Source organism: Amblyomma mixtum, chromosome 4, assembly GCF_055824585.1.
Source record: "Amblyomma mixtum isolate Tamu chromosome 4, ASM5582458v1, whole genome shotgun sequence".
NCBI lineage: Eukaryota > Metazoa > Arthropoda > Arachnida > Ixodida > Ixodidae > Amblyomma > Amblyomma mixtum.
In genome coordinates, this window is record NC_143015.1 from 66,022,956 (window position 1) to 66,043,874 (window position 20,919).

At 46.4% G+C, this 20,919-nt stretch overlaps 2 protein-coding genes across 2 annotated transcripts; both read left to right on the top strand.

The window, feature by feature from the left end:
- Positions 1-154: 154 nt before the first annotated feature.
- LOC149346684 (uncharacterized) lies at positions 155-8,030 on the top strand. The gene has a single exon (XM_089586615.1). It carries the CDS (start codon positions 6,355-6,357, stop codon positions 6,970-6,972), a length of 618 nt encoding a protein of 205 aa, XP_089442741.1. The 5' UTR covers positions 155-6,354; the 3' UTR covers positions 6,973-8,030.
- Positions 8,031-10,317: 2,287 nt separating this feature from the next.
- Positions 10,318-19,535, top strand: LOC149346685 (uncharacterized). Its single transcript, XM_089586612.1, has 2 exons — positions 10,318-10,368; positions 18,265-19,535. Exon 2 carries the CDS (start codon positions 18,327-18,329, stop codon positions 19,041-19,043), a length of 717 nt encoding a protein of 238 aa, XP_089442738.1. The 5' UTR covers positions 10,318-10,368; positions 18,265-18,326; the 3' UTR covers positions 19,044-19,535.
- The last annotated feature ends 1,384 nt before the right edge of the window (positions 19,536-20,919 follow it).

Consider the following 20,919-nt stretch of genomic DNA (forward strand, 5'->3'; position numbering starts at 1 on the left):
GGGTGTAGTGTACAAACTAGCGTTGTCCTGCGGAGCTGTCTATGTAGGACAAACGGGGCGATGCCTCAACGTTAGGCTTGGTGAACACCGTAACTCCCTAAAAGATCATTATGGCAATCTTCCTGAGCATTGCTGGGAATGTAGCAAAAAAGAAGAGCAGAAGGGGAAAACTTGTAAACCGATTTTTTCTAGTACCGTCATACTTTTCAGACATCGAGATCAGCGTGTACGCGAGATAATGGAGGCATACCATATTAGGAAATGTCGGAATCCGTGTATCAGTGAGCCCTCTGTTAACTTGGCAGACTGTGAAATCGATTTTTTAGCCTCAGCGTTGCATTGAATTCCTTTTTTGATAACGGTTTTTTAACTGATCTTCCGCAGCGATGAGTGGCGCCTGATGCTTCAATTTCAATTTTTTCCTCTGACTTGGTCTTTCCAGGAGGGACTGTTTGTGGTTGTTTTTGTTTTATGTTTTTAAAGTGACTACCTTATATTGCGCGCGTCAGCAATAAGCCTCAGTGGCGAGTTAGCGCTTGTCTGCGTCGTTTACTTTCCGTCCCGTGTGTTCCCTGTGCGCTATTTTTTACATCATGAACGTTATCCAACTTGCCCAACTTCCCGCTTTGCTCCTCACTAAGGCTGCACTTTGGGTGCAAACTCACAATAAGTGCTGTGTCAGTGCAGCAGTGCAAGTGTAGCTTGCTGCTATCGTTGTTGATGCAGCGGCCAAATGGAGCTTAAATGTGCAGAAACATTCATTTGCTGCACGGAGGTCTGCTGCAGCAGCCATATGTTAGTGTTTGTCGAGTGGTTCTATTTCTGTGCTCTGCATTTGTTCAAGGTCAGACATTTCTTGCCAGTGGCCACGAAACTTGTTGATTCTGACAGTGGTGGAGAATTTGAGTTCTCCCTTCCTGTTGTGTTGTGCAGAGTGGCCCGGGTTGACCGTTACTGAGTCAGTGGGTGCTTTAAAGAAGTAGTAGCGTAATGCTTGGACTTTGCATTCAAGGGGCTAGCTGTTCAGTCTGTCATGCGAGACCTTTGACAGTTTGTTAGCATGGTTCAGGATGTCACCATTCTACCTGAAAAGTGTCTTCAGTCGTCCACCAGTTGCAGGTGATGAGATTTTGCGTGATAACGTTGAGTTTTTTGCTTTATTTAAGCTCCACTACTCACCTTCACTGTCGGCGGACGTTGGCGTCAGAATGACTGTCTGACACTAATTGATAGGTGTGGGCTGACTGGGGACCTCAAAGACAGTCGCTACTGTAAGCAGAGGTGTAGCTGATGCTGCCACATGCTGAAATGCAGATGTGGAGGCCACCTAGGCGATAATAAAAGTCACAGCGAGTCATTTCAAGTGCCGTGATCACCGACGCATTAAAAGTGTATAGAATCCTAACCCTGGTGGCATGTTTTCTTGTCTACAATGATGCTGCAGACACTGCTAAGCATGAACCACCATGTGGTACTCACCTACCACCGCTAAATAATTTATAATATTTTTCTGTCATGCTGTATCAGTTTAGGTTTCAACGGCCGAACGATAGCTGTGATGTCAGAGTGGTTTTATGTCACGTGCGGCATAGAAAAACGCCAATATAATTGGTGTTTTTTCGTTTTAATTCTCTACCGTGCTGAAGCCAGCCTTCATCAAGAGCCGGAATGACGACGAATGCGGAAGCAGCGATTCCAGTTTTTTCGTGCCTTATGTGACTTATAACCACACTATGATGTCACAGTCCTCATTCGACTGTTGAAATCGAAACAGCAGGAGAAATAAATTAGAGTATAAATTATCTAGCGGTCATAGGAGAATACCAGGTAGAAATTCATATATAGTAATGCCTTACGCATCATCATAAACAAGAAAGTGTGCAACCAGAAGATAGGTGTCTATACTCTTTTAGAGAAAACAGCACCCGCTCTCTGTCTCTTAAGCAAATGCACTTCGTCATGCTGCATGTGGCCACCAGCATCGTATAACATGCGCAGTGCTGATGTGACAACACTGTTTACTAAAACAAGTGTGGCCATGGAGCTGTCTGTTACTGGTCTGCCATTACCAGGTAATGGTGATAACAGCATCACTATAGAATGTATGTTAGAAAAGGCATTAAAAAAGAAAGGAAAATAAAAGTGCCCTGCCCACACCGCCAGGACAGAAGGAGCTCAGTTAAGGGCAGTGTGTTTTGTTACAGACCGGCACTTGTTACAGCTCGTGTTTGAGAAGAACTGCCTTGGCCTCGGCGGTCTTGCGAGGGGCTCATTGTGACGCCACTGTTGGTACAAAGTCATTGATTGTAGAATGCATAGCATTTAACTTGGTCACAGTGTCCATCAAATTATTTCAGCTGTTACTAGTTCCCTGACAGGTAAGGTATTTGGGTAATATTCCTACACTGAAGCAAGAAAGCACTTTAGTTTGTACAGGTGAGCTTTGTACATTGTATAAGCTGTCGGAGGTGACGCACTGTTTGCCCTCTAGTCTTTGATGTAATCGTGACACCCTGTTTGCCCATGTTGAGCTAAGATGTGCTAGAGACATCTGCTAGAGGTGTCTGTGTTACCCTGAGCCATGGAGGCCCTATGTGCCAGGCAGTTGCCACTCCTGTGAATGTGCTGCCATCTGCGTTCAAGTCATGGAGGAAGGCCTCATAGCCACCATCCTTCCGTGTGGGTGCGGAAAAGTTCAGAAGTTCACTTTATTGCCTTTGCGCCATTTTTACCTTCAAGAATTGTTGATTTGCAGTGAGGAACAAGCGGCGCTTAAATAATCAAACATTACTGTCACAGTCGTGGTAGAATGGCCTAAAAAATTGTCTGGTGGTGGCACCAGCCACTGTTGGAAGCCTCTCTACTGGAGCATGGACTTTGAGCAAGCAAGCGGCAAGCATGGAGCCACTTCCATGCTTGCCGCGTCTCTTATCATAGTGACCTAAATGTCGCTGAAATCGCTCTCAGTCAGGACCGCATGTTACCTACTGCATGGTGGCACGACTCACTGACGTGTGCATGCAGTGCACTCCGTTTTTTGACCTGCGAGCGCTCGGTGACCGCACCGCAGCGGTACTTGATGGCCATTAGTGCATTTATTTTATGCCAAACATAGCATATCCGCTCACTGTCTTTTGCCTCATACTGGCAGTCAAATCTGTTAGGAAAGAGCGAATCAACAAATGTGACAAGTGCTAGATTCTGCCATTCCTCACGATGTTTCGTGGTGAGTTAAGAAGAACAAGAAATTAATACTTTTTGAACGTTCAGGAGGTTCAAATAGTGAAAGTCCAGTGCGGATTGAATAGCAAATTCTGTTCGCAAGCTATTCAAAGTTTAGAACATTCGCGCACCTCTACTATACTACTAGCTCGATAAATGTATGCGAGAGGGGAGAGAGGATACTCCTATGAAGAGGTAACATATTTTTATTTTTCTTTGTTTTTCAGGTTTGAAGCCATAATTTCTTACATTTTCGACAAGTGGCAAGTCTGCACTGCATCAATCTGTGGACTACCCGTTACTAAGTCATCGTTAATGTCCTAGTCTCGCTGCAGCACATCTTGCCATGAAGTGCTTCAGCACTCGCAATCGTGATTCATGCAGGTTAAGAGGGTACTGCACCAACTGTGGCCATTTTGTATTGCATTCACATAAATACTTTGTTAACCTGCTCTTTATTTATGCCGATCAACCTTGCATATTTTCATTGTATGTACACGAATGATTACTGTGCCACCGTTTTGTACTGGGAATATTCAAACTGTATCTGAATGCATTGCTGAGGTGCAGCTACACATTGCCATTGAATTCATTGAACGTACTCGTAAGTGCAACTGTAATGACCAGACCTCTCGGGTTAATCGGTAGGAAGACCAAAGATTGTGGAACATATGAGATTTGTCCGAATTGCATCGCTAATTCATCTGATGGCCTCGAACCCTACTTTTGAGCCTATTTCATTTTCTAAAAGGTGCGTGCTTCTTCGAAAAGTGTCGGCAAGGTGGTGTGTCTCTTCACCTGACGTGGTGTGAGCATTGAGTGATGCTTGCCGTCAGGTTGAAGGGCTTCGCATGCATGGTTTCACATTGTACTTTGCATTTGTGGCCAGGAAGCGAAAGGGTATTTTGTGGTCGCAAAGCAAGTATTTCTGTGGATACAGTAAAGGTGCACCAGTGCCACTCGTAGCAGCAGGTTACCTTGCTGTGTGGTGAAGCATGATTGCAGTTTCTCTGCCCCGTGCTTGTTCTGGAATTCGTTATCCACATAATGTATTTGAGAAATTTAAGTCATCTAAATTTGTAGATATTGCACACCTGTAGTTGCCATAATGGCAATGTATAATAAATACGCAATTCTTGCATGTTCTGTTCTGCATCCCTGTGAAGTTTGTGCATTTGAAGTTATCAAAATGTCCTCATGCATGGCACGGATATTCTGGAGTATTTCTCCCCATATTACCTGGCAACAGTTCAGGTAGGCATCATGGTGGCCCAGTGGTTATGGTGCAAGGCTGCTGACTCTAGAGACACCGGTTCAATCCCAGCTGTGGCAGTCGCATTTCAATGGAGGCGATGTGTGAGAGACTCGTGTACTGCGCACATTAAAGAAACCCAGATGGTCAAAATTATTTGGAGCCCTCCACTGTGGCCATAACTTGAGTAACTAATTATTCAGGTGACCATAGAGTAGTTTGTAAATCCATAGTATTGTTGTGACCCACAGTGTGATTGGAAAAACTGGATATTTCATAAAACTGCATGTTTAGTTACGTGACTTGGTTTGAGTACATGAAATTAAAAAAAAAAATCGGGCCTTGTCAAGCACACTGATGCGTACTTCGTGGTAGGTTGCTTTGCAGGTCTCATTTATTTAGTGGGACACTGCCTTCACATAGAACAGTCTTGAATATATGCATCTTAATGTAGAACTCTTGAGAGTGTGGGTGTGCAAATATTCAGAATTTTCTGATAGCGATTCGCATATCCATCTAGGGCACATCGTAGTTTTGTTTGACAACTGTTTCAGAAACAAGGCTCACTCCTGTGTCGCACAGCATGCTGCCCAGATTGGTATATGCAGGATTCAGCACTGCAGCACGGTCTGTTAGTAGTACGGCGTTCATAATGCTCATTTATGTGGCCTCCAAGATTGAGTGGCGCGAGACAGTCGGCCAGGCTTACCAAACCCTGCCTTCATATTCGATATCGGAGGCCATTGCCTAAGCTTGTCTTCCTCGGCCAAGATTTGGCACTAGGTAGTTTGCTGTCGCCATCAGTAGGAAAATGAAAACTTTCTGTGCGTATAACATGGCAATCATAGATTCGATATTTTGACATCATGAAGTGTGTTCTCTAGTGGAGTTCACTTTTGACAGCTACAACTTTAATTCTATAAATTATGGTTCCACCACTGGAGCTTCGCTGCCTGTCTTGGATAATCGTTTCATATGAATATTCACACACCTTGTGAATAATCCCACAAGTATTTTAGCTATTCGATTCATAATCGAATCAGCAGCGGAGATACGTTTTTCATATTTGATTAGGTTTGAGAAAAGTGCTCTTTGCTCCCCTCGTTTTGAGAGCATGGAATGGCTTCCAATTTGTGATATATGTTTATGGTTTATGGGGCGTTTATGTCCCAAAGTGACTCTGGCTATGAGGGACGCCGTAGTTAACAGCACCGGAAATTTCGACCAACTGGGGCTCTTTAATATCACCGACATTGCACAGTGAACGGGCTTCTAGAATTTCGCCTTCGTCGAGATTCGGCCGCTGCAGCCGGGATCGAACCCACGTCTTTCGGGTCAGCAGCAGGGTGCCATAACCACTGAGTCACCACGGCAGCTTTTTAATCTTGCATGTGAAGTGTACTTTGTTGAATGTATCTATCATTCATTCATTTCCGCAAGATAGCTGGTGACAAGGTGCATATGTGATAGGCGGAATTGTGTGTGCTGCAGTGTGAACTTTTCTACCTGAACAGTACTGATTGTTGTCGACGCAGTGCTTTCGACCTTTGCGTGTTCTACTCTGAGCTTCGAATGTTTTTTTGCTGTGGTTGGCCATTTGTGACTTGTTGTGGTGATGTGAAGTGTATGTCAGCTTCCAAACAGAGAACCTTTTCTTTCAAGGCCTAGTTGTCTTAAAGTTTGACTAACTGAAGTGCACATCAAGTCCTTAACTAGAGCGTCTTCATACCATTCGTGATCTCTTTGAATGGTGGGCCACCTGTCATGTCTTCATTTTCACATATCCTTGAAATGTTACTTTTCTCCATTGCGCAGAAGACTTGACCACCACTTCTGAGCTGCCCAGCTGTCCACCTAAACAAGAACTGTCAGCGGGAGACATGCCAGTCATGTGCATCCACCCCTATCTCTGTAGCCACTGCAGCAAGGGTTTTCTCAAGAAGGAGGACCTGACGCGGCACCTTTGCACCCACACGGGTGAGAAACCATATCAGTGCAGCTACTGCAGCATGGCCTTTACCAGGAAAGATTACCTTAGAGGCCACCTTCGTATCCACTCGGGCGAGAGTCCATACCAGTGTGACCACTGCGGCAAGAGCTTCTACAAGAATTTAAACCTGACGAGGCACCTTCGCACCCACACGGGTGAGGAGCCATACCAATGCAGCCACTGCAGCAAGGGCTTCTCAAGGAAGGACGACCTGACGAGGCATATTCGCACCCACACCGGTGAAGAGCCACACCAGTGCAGCCACTGCAGCAAGGGCTTCTCAAGGAAGGACGACCTGACGAGGCACCTTAGCATCCACACGGGTGAGAAGCCATACCAGTGCAGCCACTGCAGCAAGGGCTTCATCAAGAAGGATGACCTGACGAGGCACGTTCGCACCCACACGGGTGAAAGACCATACCACTGCCACCTGTGTCCCACAACCTTTACACGGTCGGCAAACCTGGTTAAACATATGCGGTCCCACAAGGGTGCAGAACTATCATAGTGCGCATGCTGACACTGAAACACAGGTCGCTCTTCTGGTTGTAGGTATCTGGCCATTCAGCTCTTGTCGCATGACAGTGCAAATGCATACTTCTGGTCAAGCATTTCCAAATTGATGAAGCTTGCATGGCTATGAATAAGAAGAACGAAACAGCTTTGTTTTTTTAAGCTTGAAACTCATGAAAGTAGGCGATAGCAGGGAGGGAGTTGGGGAAGGGGAAACGGTGATAGGTTCTTATTTTCAGAGGTTGTTGCTTCTTAAAGAGCCCCTTGATTTCAATGCATGGTCAGACAGATCGCCATCTGCTGCAGTGGAACTCCGGCGTCTTATTAGCACACATTCCGTGGCATTGTTGATCATCTTCTCTGCACTTATTTTCAGACTTATTTTTTCTTTCTAAGTTGTCTGATGTGATTCGTGTCCGGTAGACTTGATCCTTGATGTATCCCTAGAGTATGAGATCCAGGGAGTATACTATGGAGGGATCTCAATTGTGAGGGTCCTGTTGCATTTCTCTTCAGCGATAACCCTCTTCAATTTTTGCATCCTGGGAGCTTCGTGCTAGGAACTGCTGCATACCGTGCCTAAAGTCGTGATTCTTGCCACTCATTTTCTCTTTAAAAAGAAAAGAATCTCTGGCTCAAAATTCTTGAAGGTTCCTTTCTTAAAGCGCTTGCCAGTGGAAGTGCATGGGTCAGCTCTGTCATTCAAATTGCTCACGGTCTCCGAGCGCTTCTTCAGTCGTGAATCGTTATCGAACTGAAACGTTTTTCCTTCAAATGTAAATGGACTTCGAAATGGGGCAGAGTTACACGACTGAATGCTCTTTGAGCTTGGGCTGTCAAACCCGGCATTTGGCATGCTGGCAAGGCTGTTTTGTAAGACCGCCTTCAACATTTACTAGCTCACGGGCATAGCGCCCAGTAAGTTGCACAAATCACTGCATTTTATTGAAAACATTCTGGCTTTCAAACACAGCGCTGCTCTTTGTATACGGTGTGCCGTGTGGACAAGTTTTGGGTGATGGAAGTTGCCTTGTGAGCCAAGTCACGACAACCAGGGATAGGAGCGAAGGAGGTGACCAGAGCGAAGACACGGGCTTGAAGTGTAGCCACTGTTGTGGGCGCTTTTCAACGAGAAGCAAGCTGCTGACACATCTCACCATCCACACCGCTGAACGTCCGTACCTCTGCAAGTGCTGCAGCAGGAGCTTTTCACAAAAGAACCACCTGGTAGGGCACATCCGCACCCACACGGGTGGGAAGCCGTTCCAGTGTTAGCATGTCCTTTGCGCAGCGATCAACCCTCAAGATGCATGTGCGAGCCCACAGGGTGAAAAAGTGTGACTTGTACTTGAAGACTTTGTGGCCAAGCCCATTTTGTTGCAGCACAAATTGAAGATACACGAAAGGGAAACACAGTGCCGTGAAGTAAGGTTTTCTTGGCCGAAAAGTATGGCTAGCTGATTTCTTGTTACTTGCTGCAAACGAAAGCTTAATGCTTCCAAATAGCGTGTGTGAGTGGTTGCTTTTGCCACGTCTCTATCAGCCATGTCAGGCCAAACCATTTATCCAATATGTGTATTCCTAGTACCCTTGTCTTTGTTGCATGGTTTATGAAGTTGTGAAAGAGTACCAGTGCACATTGCTATGTTTTGTAACAGCACAGGAAAATCTTCTGCAATGTTTTTTATTTTTTTGTGATACAGGGGTGTTAATAGGGTACACGAGAAAGACTAGAAAGTCCAGCCTCGAGGTAATACAGCAGGCTTTTCTTTGCAGTGTTTATGAATGCATTGTTCAAGAAATAAAAGTATTCAAAAAGACCACTGTGCCGGTTTCTGCATTGCCAGTTGTTGAGACATCTCCCTCTCTCTTGAATGTGTAGTACGTGGCATATTTCTCTGTTTCAGACTGGTTCCCTGAGTATTGTAAATATTTTACTAGGATGCTGTAATTTAGCTGACACTGTTTTATACTTTTGCCGGAAAAGCAGTTGTTACCCTGGCTTTTTATTCCTTACCATTTTTTTTTTTTTGCATGAAAATGGAAAGGCCCCGTGTCGCAGAAAAGCTGGTGTTGGCGTGACGGAAAAATCTAAACTGGTGGAAGATGTGGCACTTACAAGATACTCCCATAGATGGTGCCAGCCACACCAGCGGTGCATCGGAAACTTCTGACCCATGAGTTGCGAGCCACACACCATGCAGGCACTTCGTACGGCTTGTTCATATGTAGTGCGGTCTTTCGCTGAGATTTGCTCAACAGCATAACATCAACTATGCTGTTACTGTACAGCTTTTTCTGAAGAAAGTACTAAATAAATTCTCCAGCTTTTTACTTTAAAAAAAAAACAAAAAAACATGGACGGGTGAAGCATAGAGCACTATGGAAATATATAATAGGTATGAGGTGGTTAGAGGGGTATGGAAGGGAATCATGGTACCGGGTCTCACATTTGCAAATGAAGTCCTATGCATGAAATCAGAAGTACAGTCAGGGCTAGAGGTCAGACAAAGAAGTGTAGGAAGGCTAGCCTTGGGAGCCCATGGGAACACTCCGAATGAGGGAGTCCAGGGAGATATGGGTTGGGCTTCGTTCGAGGTTCGGGAGGCAGTCAGCAAACTGAAATATGATCAGAGACTAACCCAAATGGAGGAAACAAGGTGGGCAAAAAAGGTGTACAAGTATCTGTACATGAAAAGTATTAACACAAAATGGACTAATAGAACCCGAAAGCTAAGAACGAAGTATTTACGGGTGAGGGATGGGACGCAACAAAATACTAACGTGAAAGCGGAGGTAAAGGAAACGGAAAGATAGATGTGGAAAGAAAGAATGCAGGAAAAATCGGCAGGACATCAAAAAAGAGCGATTATTCGATAATTCGCGGGGCAGTTCACCGCTTTTTGAGGCTGGGACAGGGACTCTGAGAACAAAAACGTATAGGTCCAAATTTGAAGAAGTGGATATTTTGTGCTCTGCTTGTAAAACGGAAACGGAGACCATAGAGCACTTGGTTCTGAGGTGCGCAGAACTACGCCCAGCCCTCCCAGAGGGGGCAGCAACAGCCATAGAGATAGCGCTGGGATTTACTGGGGAGGACGGGCGAGTGGATGGGAGAAGCGTAACATTGACGAAGGGGAGGTTGGAGGATTGGTGGCGGAAATCAAGGGAGGGGTGAACTTGGAGGGGAAAAGGATAGACAGACTAGACATTGTTAATTTATTTTTCTTTTCCTTTCTTTCCCTTTCGCTCTTACAATGGGGGAAGTATAGGCTAGGTGGCAAAAGCTACCGCTCGGTACAAAGGGTAAAGCCATTATCATCCATCCATCCATCTGCGCTCCATGGAGGCATAGAGTCTCCATCTCTTTCGCAAGCTGTTGCTCAAGGAGGTTAGATGAAAACTGCAATTTTATATAACCTCCTTGCTGTTGCTTCACAAAGTCGCATCATGGTTGTGTATCTACGGCAGAGCTCTTTACAGTGTGCGATTCGTGAAAGTGTGCCGTGCTGTTGTGGGTGCTTACTAAGCCCAATGACTGCACTAAGCGCGAGTGGTTTCCTTTTTTTTTTAAGCTTAGGCTGTGTAAAACTACGGAAACGTCCAAGCACAGTAGCAGACCGATTTGCCGCAGTGACACCTTTCCGAGTGAGCCCACTGCATCTGCTACTGCAACTCATTCTTCTGCGGGCAAGTCGTAACACGCCGTAAGGTTGTGCACCTGCGAGTTCTGATGTGACCGTTTTGCTGACAAAGACACCACAGTGACTTGCGGGGAGTGCGTGTTCACATTTGCCCGTAGTTGCTAAGTCGCCGCGACGCTTTGCTACCGGCGAGACGCAGCACCCGAAAAGACACTATCCACCGAGGGAGCTGGTATAGGAAGACGTTTACTGGTTGTTGTTGTTGCGACTATAGTGCCTAGAATATACTGGCAGTATATTCTAGGCACTATAGTTGCGACTGAGAGAAGGATGAAAAGGAAATTGCACGGGCCTGCCAACTGGCTCGAGCCGAGTCACCACCGCTGCCACGTACAGATAGAGGAAAGTGAAAAGATCAGAGAAAAAGAAAAGAAACGACGCGCGTCGCAGCAACAACCGCGTCTGCCGAAGCGGACGCTGCCTGAAAAAACAGATAAGCGGCCGTAGCCGTGCATCGTCACCACCTCAACCTGCCAGCGCTTTGAAACGGTAGCCAGAGAGAGGGTGAGAGATAAGTGCACGCGCTGTCATGCGCAGGTGCCGAGCCGACATAGCCGACTCGCGATGATCTGACATTATAACGATACAGCATTAGTTACTAGCGAATTAATCTGTCGCGAGTTTGTTCCATCATATATGGCTAGCCTTGCTGTGAAGGGTATAAGTTATGTCGGCAAATTCCTCGTTGGCGTTGCTTAACTCTCGCAGCTCTGGACCCCTCCTCTGACCTGACAGTCGAAAAACTGCCAATTTACATTAGTATGCACCCGTGGAATGGTGTGAGGGGCCCGAGTGTGTCAGCATATGTTCAAGGATACACGTACAGCCAACACTATGGCTGCAGGTGCAATTTGCTGGCTCGGCAAACGCTCTCGCACTGCGTACGGTTGGTGTCAAGCTTGACATGGACAATCGCAACGGCTACCGTCGAATATTGAGGAGTAGTTCGAAGCCTGTAGCCTGCTTGTCGGTGTCTCGGTGCCTCTGAAGTCGCAATCACGGGCAAACTACACTCTGTCGATACCTCGAGAGTGCCGCTGAGGAGGCCTTCTCTTCTGCTGTTCGGGGCGGTTTTTTTATCCCAAAGAAAGCCTGTGTGATACGACACAGCCAGTGGTTGCCCATGAGACTTTCCGGCGTCTAATGCAGGCTACAGGTATCGTCGTTACAGTCGCGTCCACAGGCTCCCAGAAGTAACAAGAGCGCATTATGAACAATTTTTGGCTGACTGATCTCCACTGATCAGCACTTATCGGCCCCTATGGCCTCGACATAACTGGCAAATTCCTCGTTGGCGTTGCTTAATTCTCCTCGCAGCTCTGGACACTTCCTGTGACCCGACAGTTGAAAAACTGCCGTTTTACTTAAGCATACACCCGTGGAATAGTGTGAGGGGCTCCAAGTGTGTCAGCATATGTTCAAGGATACACAAACAGCCAACATTACGGCGCAGGTGAGCGTCGAAACACGTCGGCCCGAATCACAGAAGGGGAGGCATCAGCGGCACTCGCAAAGTATCAAGGAGTGCAGTTTGCCCATGATTGTGGCTCCAGAGGTGTGCAGACACTGACAAGCAGGCTACAGGCTTCGAACTGCACCTCAAGATTCGACGGTAGCCGTTGCGATCGTCGACGTTAAGCTTGACGCCAACCGTACGCTGTGCGAGAGTGTTTGCTGATCCGGCAAATTGCACCTGCAGCCGTAGTGTCGGCTGTATGTGTATCCTTGAACATATGCTGACACACTCGGGCGCCTCACACCATTCCACGGGTGTATACTGATGTAAAACAGCAGTTTTTCGTCTGTCAGGTCAGAGGAGGGATCCGGAGCTGGGAGGAGAATTAAGCAACGCCAGCGAGAAATTTGCAGTTATGTCGAGGTCATAGGGGCCTGTTAAGCGCTGATTAGTGCAGATTAGACAGCCAAAAATCGTTCATAATGCGCTCTTGTTACTTGTGAGAGCGTGTGCACACGACAGTAACGACGATACCTGTAGCCTGCATTAAACGCCGGAAAGTCTCATGGACAACCACTGGCTCCGTCGTATCATATAGGCTTTCTTTGTGGTAAAAAAAAACGCCCCTCACAGTTGTGGTTTTGAACACATATGTTGTGTGATTTTGTGCCTTAACTCCCGGTGCCCAAGAAGAATGAAATACCCTTGGTGTCCTTCCATTGCTTTCAGTGATCACTTACGAATGCATAACTGTCGACCGTATAGTACGCTGAACGGTGCTGTTATGGTTTTTGTGCATTTGTGCACTGTAGTTCATTTGTGTGTTTTCATTGCACAGGCATCAATCAGTGGAGTCCGAGCACCCAGGGGCAGAACATTTCAAGACAGCTGCTGTGAACCTGCGGAGACCCGTAGCGTAATGCTCGTATCCTGTAAATTCATTCATTCGTAAATGACCTGTCCTGTTACTATGCACTAAAGGTCTCCTCAGTATGGCTGCACTTTGTGCACAAACTCACAAAAAGTGCTATGCCAATGCAGCACCTGTTCTTGCAGTGCAAGTGTAGCTTGATGCTATCGTTGTTGATGCAGCGACAGCGCATTAAGTGCAGAAACGTTCGTTTACTACACGGAGGTCTGCTCCTGTGGCCATGTGTTCATGTTTGTCGCATGGTTCTATTTCTGTGCTATGCATTTGTTCAAGGTCAGACATTTCTTGCCAGTGGCCACAAAACTTGTTGATTCTGACAGTGATGGAGAATTTGAGTTCTTCCTTCATGTTGTGTTGTACAGAGTGGCCTGGGTTGACCGTTACTGAGTCAGCGGGTGCTTTGCATTCAAGAGGCTAGCTGTTCAGTCTGTCATGCGAGACCTTTGACAGTTTGTTAGCATGGTTCAAGACGTCGCTATTCTACCTGAAAAGTGTCTTCGGTCATGCACCAGTTGCAGGTGATGAGATTTTGCATGATAACGTTGAGCTTCACTTTATTTAAACTCCACTACTCACGTTCATTGTCGGCGGACGGTGGCGGTGGAATGACTGTCGGAGGTTGAATGTTAAGCGTGGGCTGACTGGGGACCTCAGAGACAGTCGCTACTGTAAGCGGAGGTGTAGCTGATGCTGCCACATGCCGAATGCAGATGGGGAGGTGACCCAGGCGAAAAGAATAGTCACAGCTTGTCATTTCAAGCGCCGTGATCACCCACGCATTAAAGGTGTATAGAATCCTAACTCTGGTGGCATGTTTTCTTGTCTGCAATGATGCGGCAGACACTACTAAGCATGAACCACCGTGTGGTACTCACCTACCACCGCTAAATAATTTATAATAATATTTTTCTGTCATGCTGTCTCAGTTTCGGTTTCAACGGCCGAACTATGGCTGTGATGTTAGAGTGGTTTTATGTCACGTGAGGCATAGAAAAGCGACGATATAATTGGTGCTTCTTCATTTTAATTCACTGCAGTTCTGAAGCCAGCCTTCCTCAAGAGCCGGAATAACGACGAATGTGGAAGCAGCGATTATATTCCAGTTTTTTCGTGGCTCATGCGACCTATAACCACTCTTTGACGTCACAGTCCTTATTTGGCTCTTCAAATCGAAACAGCAGGAGAAAGAGATTATAATTATCTAGCCGTCGCTGGAGAATACCAGGTAGTAATCCATATATAATAATGCCTTACGCAACATCGTAAACAAGAAAGTGTGCACCCAAAAGTTAGGTGCCTATACTCCTTTAAAGAAAACTGCACCTGCCTTCTGTCTCTTATACAAATGCATTCGGTCATGCTGCATGTGGCCACCATCATCGTATAACATGCCCAATGCTGATGTGACAACACTGTTTACTAAAACAAGCGTGGCCATGGAGCAGTCTGTTACTGGCCTGCAGTAGAGCTTGCCAAAAACCTTGCACTACTTGCACAAGATGAGAATTCATTATGAGGCTAGTGCAGAAGTGCAGCAGAACTCGTGCAGCACAACGTCGGAGTCAGTGCCTTAGTGCAAATGGCACTAGGTACACTTCCAGTTAGTGCGAATGTGCTGCACCACCTGAACTGCTGCAAAATGTGCAGCCAAATCAAAGAGACCTTAAAACACCCCCGTCTTCTCATTTGCAGTGCCAGATTGTATGGTCTTCATTGAACGATGAGAGTTAGCAAAAATATTGTTACCAGTTCACTGCCTATGTCACCATTTTCTGCTGTTCCTGACGGTGATTATCTTGCTTGCCCACTCTCCGATGTCGTTCTCTCCCGAAGTGTTGTTCTTCCGTACCTCATCGTGAGCGTCACCCAGAATAGCGCCTACCTTCCTGTCCTCAACTTCAGCTTGTCACCACAAGTTTTCTCTGCAGGCATATCATATCGCTTACTACTTTGTCTTCTCTCACTGACTGTACCGTCACTGCTCTCTCACCTGGACTGCCTTCTACTTTCTCTCAAGTGCCCGACATCCCGGCCACCGTTCCACAATCCATTTCTGCGATGATTGCTTCTGACCTGAGCCCCGAGCATGCACAGCATCTTCACAACCTTTTGGTGTCCTACACCGACATTTTTGACTTTGCTCCTGCTCCTCTGGGTCAAACATATTTTCTTCACACGTGCCAGATAATGGTGATGGCAGCATCACTGTAGACATATGTTAGAAAGGGCTTCAAAAAAGAATGAAAAATAAAAGTGCCCTGCCCACACCGCCAGGACAAAAGGGGCTCAGTTAATGGCAGTGTGTTTTGTTACAGACCGGCACTTGTTACTACTCGTGTTTGAGAAGAACTGCCTTGGACTCAGTGGTCTAGTGAGGGGCTCATTGTGACGCCACTGTTGGTACAAACTCATTGATTGTAGAATGCATGGCTTTTAATTTGGGCACAGTGTCCATCAAATTATTTCAGTAGTTGTGAGTTCCCTGACAAGTTAGGTATTTGGGTAATATTCCTACACTGAAGCAGGAAAGTGCTTTAGTTTGTGCAGTTGAACTTTGTACATTGCATAAGCTATCGGAGGTGACCCAGTGTTTGCCCTCCAGTCTTTGATGTAATCTCGACGCCCTTTTTGCCCATGTTGAGCTAAGATGTGCTAGAGACATCTGCCAGAGGTGTCTGTGTTACCCTGAGCCATGGAGGCCCTGTGTGCCAGGCAGTTACCACTCCTGTGAATGTTCTGCCATCTGTGTTCAAGTCGTGGAGGAAGGCCTGATAGCCACCATCCTTCCACGTGGGTGTGGAAAAGTTCAGAAGTTCATTTTATTGCCTTTATGCCATTTTTAGCTTCCAGAATTGCTCATTGTCGGTTCAGATAGTGAAAGTTCAGTGCGAATTGAATAGCAAATTCTGTTCGCAAGCTATTTGATGTTTAGAACATTCGCGCACCTCTACTGTACCACTAGCACGATAAATGTGTGCAAGAAGGGAGAGAGGATACTCCCAAGCAGAGGTAACGTATTTTTCTTTTTCTTTGTTTTTCAGGTTTGAGGCCGTACTTTCTTACATTTTCGACAAGTGGCAAGCCTGCACTGCATCATTCTGTGGATTACCCGTTACCGAGTCATCGTTAATGTCCTAGTCTCGCTCCAGCACATCTTGCCACGAAGTGTTTCAGCACTCACAGTCGTGACCCGTGCAGGTCATGAGCGTGTTGCACCAATTGTGACCATTTTGTATTGCATTCACGTAAATGCTTTCTTAACTTGCCCTTTATTTATGCACAACAACCTTGCATATTTTCATTGTATGTACACCGATTACTGTGCCCCTGTTTTGTACTGGGAATGTTCAGGCTGTACCTCAATGCATTGCTAAGGTTCAACTGCGCACATTATCATTGAATTCATTGAATATACTACTCCTAAAAGCACCTGTAATGACCAGGCCACTCTGGGTAATAGGTAGGAAGAACAAAGATTGTGAAACACGTGAGATTTGGCCGAATTGGTTCCTCTTATGGCCAGGAAAAGCAAAGATTGTGGAACGTGCCAGATTTGGCCAAATTGCATCGCTGGTTCATGTGATGGCCTTGAACCCTACTTTTGAGCCTATTTCATATTTTTTAAAAGGTGCTTCTTCGGAAAGTGTCGGCAAGTGTGTCTCTTCACCTGACGTGGTGTGAGCATTGAGTGATGCTTGCCGTCAGGTTGAAGGGCTTCTCATGCATGGTTTCACGTTGTACTTTGTATTTGTGGCCAGGAAGCGAAAGGGTATTTTGTGGTCGCAGAGCAAGTATTTTTGTGGATACAATAAAGGTGCACCAGTGCCACTCGTAGCAGCAGGTTACCTTGCTGCGTGGTGAAGCATGATTGCAGTTTCTCTGCCCCGTGCTTGTTCTGGAGTTCGTTATCCACATAATATATTTGAATAATGTAACTCATCTAAATTTGTAGATTTTGCACATTTGTAGTTGCCATAATATCAATGTATAATAAATACGCAATTTTTGCATGTTCTGTTCTGCATGCGTGTGAAGTTTGTGCATTTGAAGTGATCAAAATGTCCATGTGCATGTCACGCATATTCTGGAGTATTTCTCCCCATATTACCTGGCAATAGTTAAGGTAGCCACCATGGTGGCTCAGTGGTTATGGTGCAAGGCTGCTGACTCGAAAGACACTGCTTCAATCCCAACTGTGGCAGTTGCATTTCGATGGAGGTGAAGTGCGAGTGACTCGTGTACTGCGAACATTAAAGAAACTAAGATGGTCGAAATTATTTGGAGCCCTCCACTGTGGCAATAACCTGAGTCGCTTTGGTACGTTAAACCTCATTAACTAATAATCCATGTGATCAGAGTGCACGTTGTAAATCCATAGTTATCCACATACCCATGTGTTCTTGACAACTTACTCTTTACTGTGCTTTATTATATTTCTTAATCACGTGTAAACTGCAGTCGCACATAAACTTGAGCTACTGCAAGATGATAGTCTTAGGCTTTAAAAAGCAGAGATTTCAATTAAAAAGAGAGCATTGATAGATTTGGTGCAGTGCCCAAACTATCTAATAGCCAGTTGTTTTTGTCAAAAAAAGAAATGGTAATAATAAATTTTGTGATGGTCCTAACGGAAACTGAAGAACTTGACAGATATCCTATAGACTTGTGTAAGAGCCTGTGTCACACATGATGGGGATTTTGGGTGGTCATTCCCCTGTGTTTTCTCCTGCCCGATGTCTTGTATACATTGCACAAGCAGAAAAGGTAACAATCAGGATTGCTTGTGACTTGTAAGAAGTGTCTATTCCTGGTGGCATCCGGAGGTATGGGAAGAAAAATTTTTTCCTTCTGCTTTTTCCATGTTTCCTGGTGTTGCCTGTGTGCTTTCGTTTTCCGTTTCGTTTTAGAATCATGGTGCTTTCAACCTTTGTAGCTTCTACTCGGAGCTTCAAATGTGTTTTTGCTGTGATTGACCATTTGTGACCTGTCATGGTGATGTGAAGTGTATGTCAGCTTCGAAAGAGAGAACCTTTTCTTTCAAGGCCTAGTTGTCTTAGAGTTTGACTAACTGAAGTGCACATCAAGTCTTTAACCAGAGCGTCTTCATATCATTCGTGATCTATTTGATTGATGGGCCACCTTTCATGTCTTCATTTTCACATATCCTTGAAATGCTTACTTTTTTGCACTGCGCAGACTTGACCATCACTTCTGAACGGCCCAGCTGTTCACCTAAACAAGAACTGTCAGCAGGAGAGATGCCGTTAATGTACATTAACATCGGAGAGCGCCCCTCCTTTCTCTGTAGCCACTGCAACAAGGGCTTCCTCAAGAAGGAAGACCTGACGCGGCACCTTCGCACCCACACGGGTGAGAAACCATATCAGTGCAGCCACTGCAGCATGGCCTTTACCAGGAAGGATTACCTGAGAGACCACCTTCGCATCCACTTGGGTGAGAAGCCATACCAGTGCGAGCACTGCTCCAGGAGCTTTTTCAAGAATTTAGATCTGGCGAGGCACCTTCGCACACACACGGGTGAGGAGCCATACCATTGCAGCCACTGCAACAAGCGCTTCTCAAGGAAGGATGACCTGACGAGGCACCTTCGCACCCACACGGGTGAGGAGCCACACCAATGCAGCCACTGCAGCAAGGGCTTCTCAAGAAAGGATGACCTGACGAGGCACCTTCGCACCCACACGCGTGAGGAGCCATACCAATGCAGCCACTGCAGCAAGGGCTTCTCAAGGAAGGATGACCTGACGAGGCACCTTTGGATCCACACGGGTGAGAAGCCATACCGGTGCGACCACTGCAGCAAGGGCTTCCTCAAGAAGGATGACCTTACGAGGCACCTTCGCACCCACACGGGCGAAAGACCCTACAGCTGCCACCTGTGTCCCACGGCCTTTACACAGTCGGCACATCTAGATAAACATATGCGGTCCCACAAGGGTGCAGAACTATCATAGTGCGCATGCTGACGCTGAAACACAGGTCGCTCTTCTGGTTGTAGCTATCTGGCCATTCAGCTCTTGTCGCATGGCAGTGCAGTTGCATGCTGCTGGCCAAGCGTTTCCATATTGATGAAGTTTATTTGGCTATGAAAAAGAACGAAACAGCTTTGTTTTTTTAAGCTTGAAACTCATGAAAGTAGGCGATGGCGAAGAGGGAGTTGGGGAAGGGGAAATGATGAAAGGTTCTTTTTTTCTGAGATTATTGCTTCATAAAGATCCCCTCGATTTCATTCTGCTGCAGTGCAACTCTGGCGTCTTATTAGCACACTTTCCGTGGCATTCTTGATCATGGTCTCTGGACAAAGACACACGGCACGTGTGTCTTTGTTAAATCACCCCTTGTGTCTGATTTGCCTTTATTTTTTTATTTCATTATTTTTTTGCATGCCGTGTGGTTATTAAGTGCTTTTTACGTGAATAAACTCGGTTGGAAGTTGGCGCCAGTCCTGTCTTGTGTGTATTGTCTTCGTCTTTTAGCGCCAGTACGCTTTTGCGTAAACATGTCAAGCTGCAACCAACTAGCTCAAATCAAAGTATTGATGGAACGACTCGGCTAGAACAATTTTAACGTCCATCGGCTACTCGCGTTCACGGTGAGAGAAAGGTACTGCGTGCAAGTCGCCAAGGGCCACAGCAAGGTTCTCTGTCGGATTTGAAAACGCGCGCGCGCGTTGCGCGCGACTGAGCTCCGTCTACGAGAGCCGTCGCATGTGACGATGATCTGCATCTTCACCAGGGCCTAGAAACTCGGGAGGAGTGATTTTCGCTAACACAGTAACTTGACAGTTTTCGGCAGGGAACCGAGGCACACAAGACGAGCTCCACGTTAATTGTTGCCGATGAAATTAACGACGGCAACGACTGAGCGCCTACGGGTTCAAAAACACCCCCCCCCCCCCCCCCCCCCCCGCCCGTCAAAAGAAAAAAAAAGCAGTTTCGGTTTTATTTTTTGGCTTGGCCTTTTTTTTGTGTGGGGGGGGGGGGGGGGGCAAGCAGTTTTTCATTCACTCATTTTAGAACAGCTAAGGTGTTCGTAATTTTTACGTTCAGTTTGTTTCTTTTATTACACCTGACATAATCAAGCAAGCTGCATCGCAGTACGTATCACCCCAAATCTAATCCAATCCAATCCAATTCGCAAGCTGTTGTTAGCCACCATAGTACTGTTGTTTCGCTAGCTTCGCAGAGTCGTATCGTGGTTGTTATCAACGGCGGAGCTCTCTAGGTGTGGTTCGATCCACTTCAGATCGAGTGCGCGATTCGTGAAAGTTTGCCGTGCTGTTGTGGGTGCTTACTGAGCCCAATGACTGCGCTATGTGCGAGTGGTTTCGGTTTTTTTGAAGCTTCGGCTGTGCAAAACTACCGAAACGTCCAGGCACAGTAGCAGATCGATTTGCCGCAGTGACAACTTTCCGAGTGAGCCCTCTGCATCTGCTACTGCCACTGGTACTGCAACTCGTTCCTCGGCGGGCAAGTCGTAACACGCCGTGAGGTTGCAGCTGCGAGTTCTGATGTGACTGTTTTGTTGACACAGACACGACAGTGACTTTTCTATGCCCAGTTTCTGCTCTATCGGGCATTAACGCGGGGGGCGCGTGTTCACATTTTCCCTTAGTTGTTAAGTCGCCGCGACGCTGTGGTGCCGACGAGACGCTATGCGCTTAGGTCTACATAGCCGAGACGCAGCACCCGAAGGAACAGGCAGTCCACCGAGGGAGCTGGGTTAGGAAGACGTTTATTGGGGTTGGTTGGTTGGTTGGTTGGTTGGTTGCGACTGAGAGAAGGATGAAAATGAAAGTGCACGGGCCTGCCGACTGGCTCAAGCCGAGCC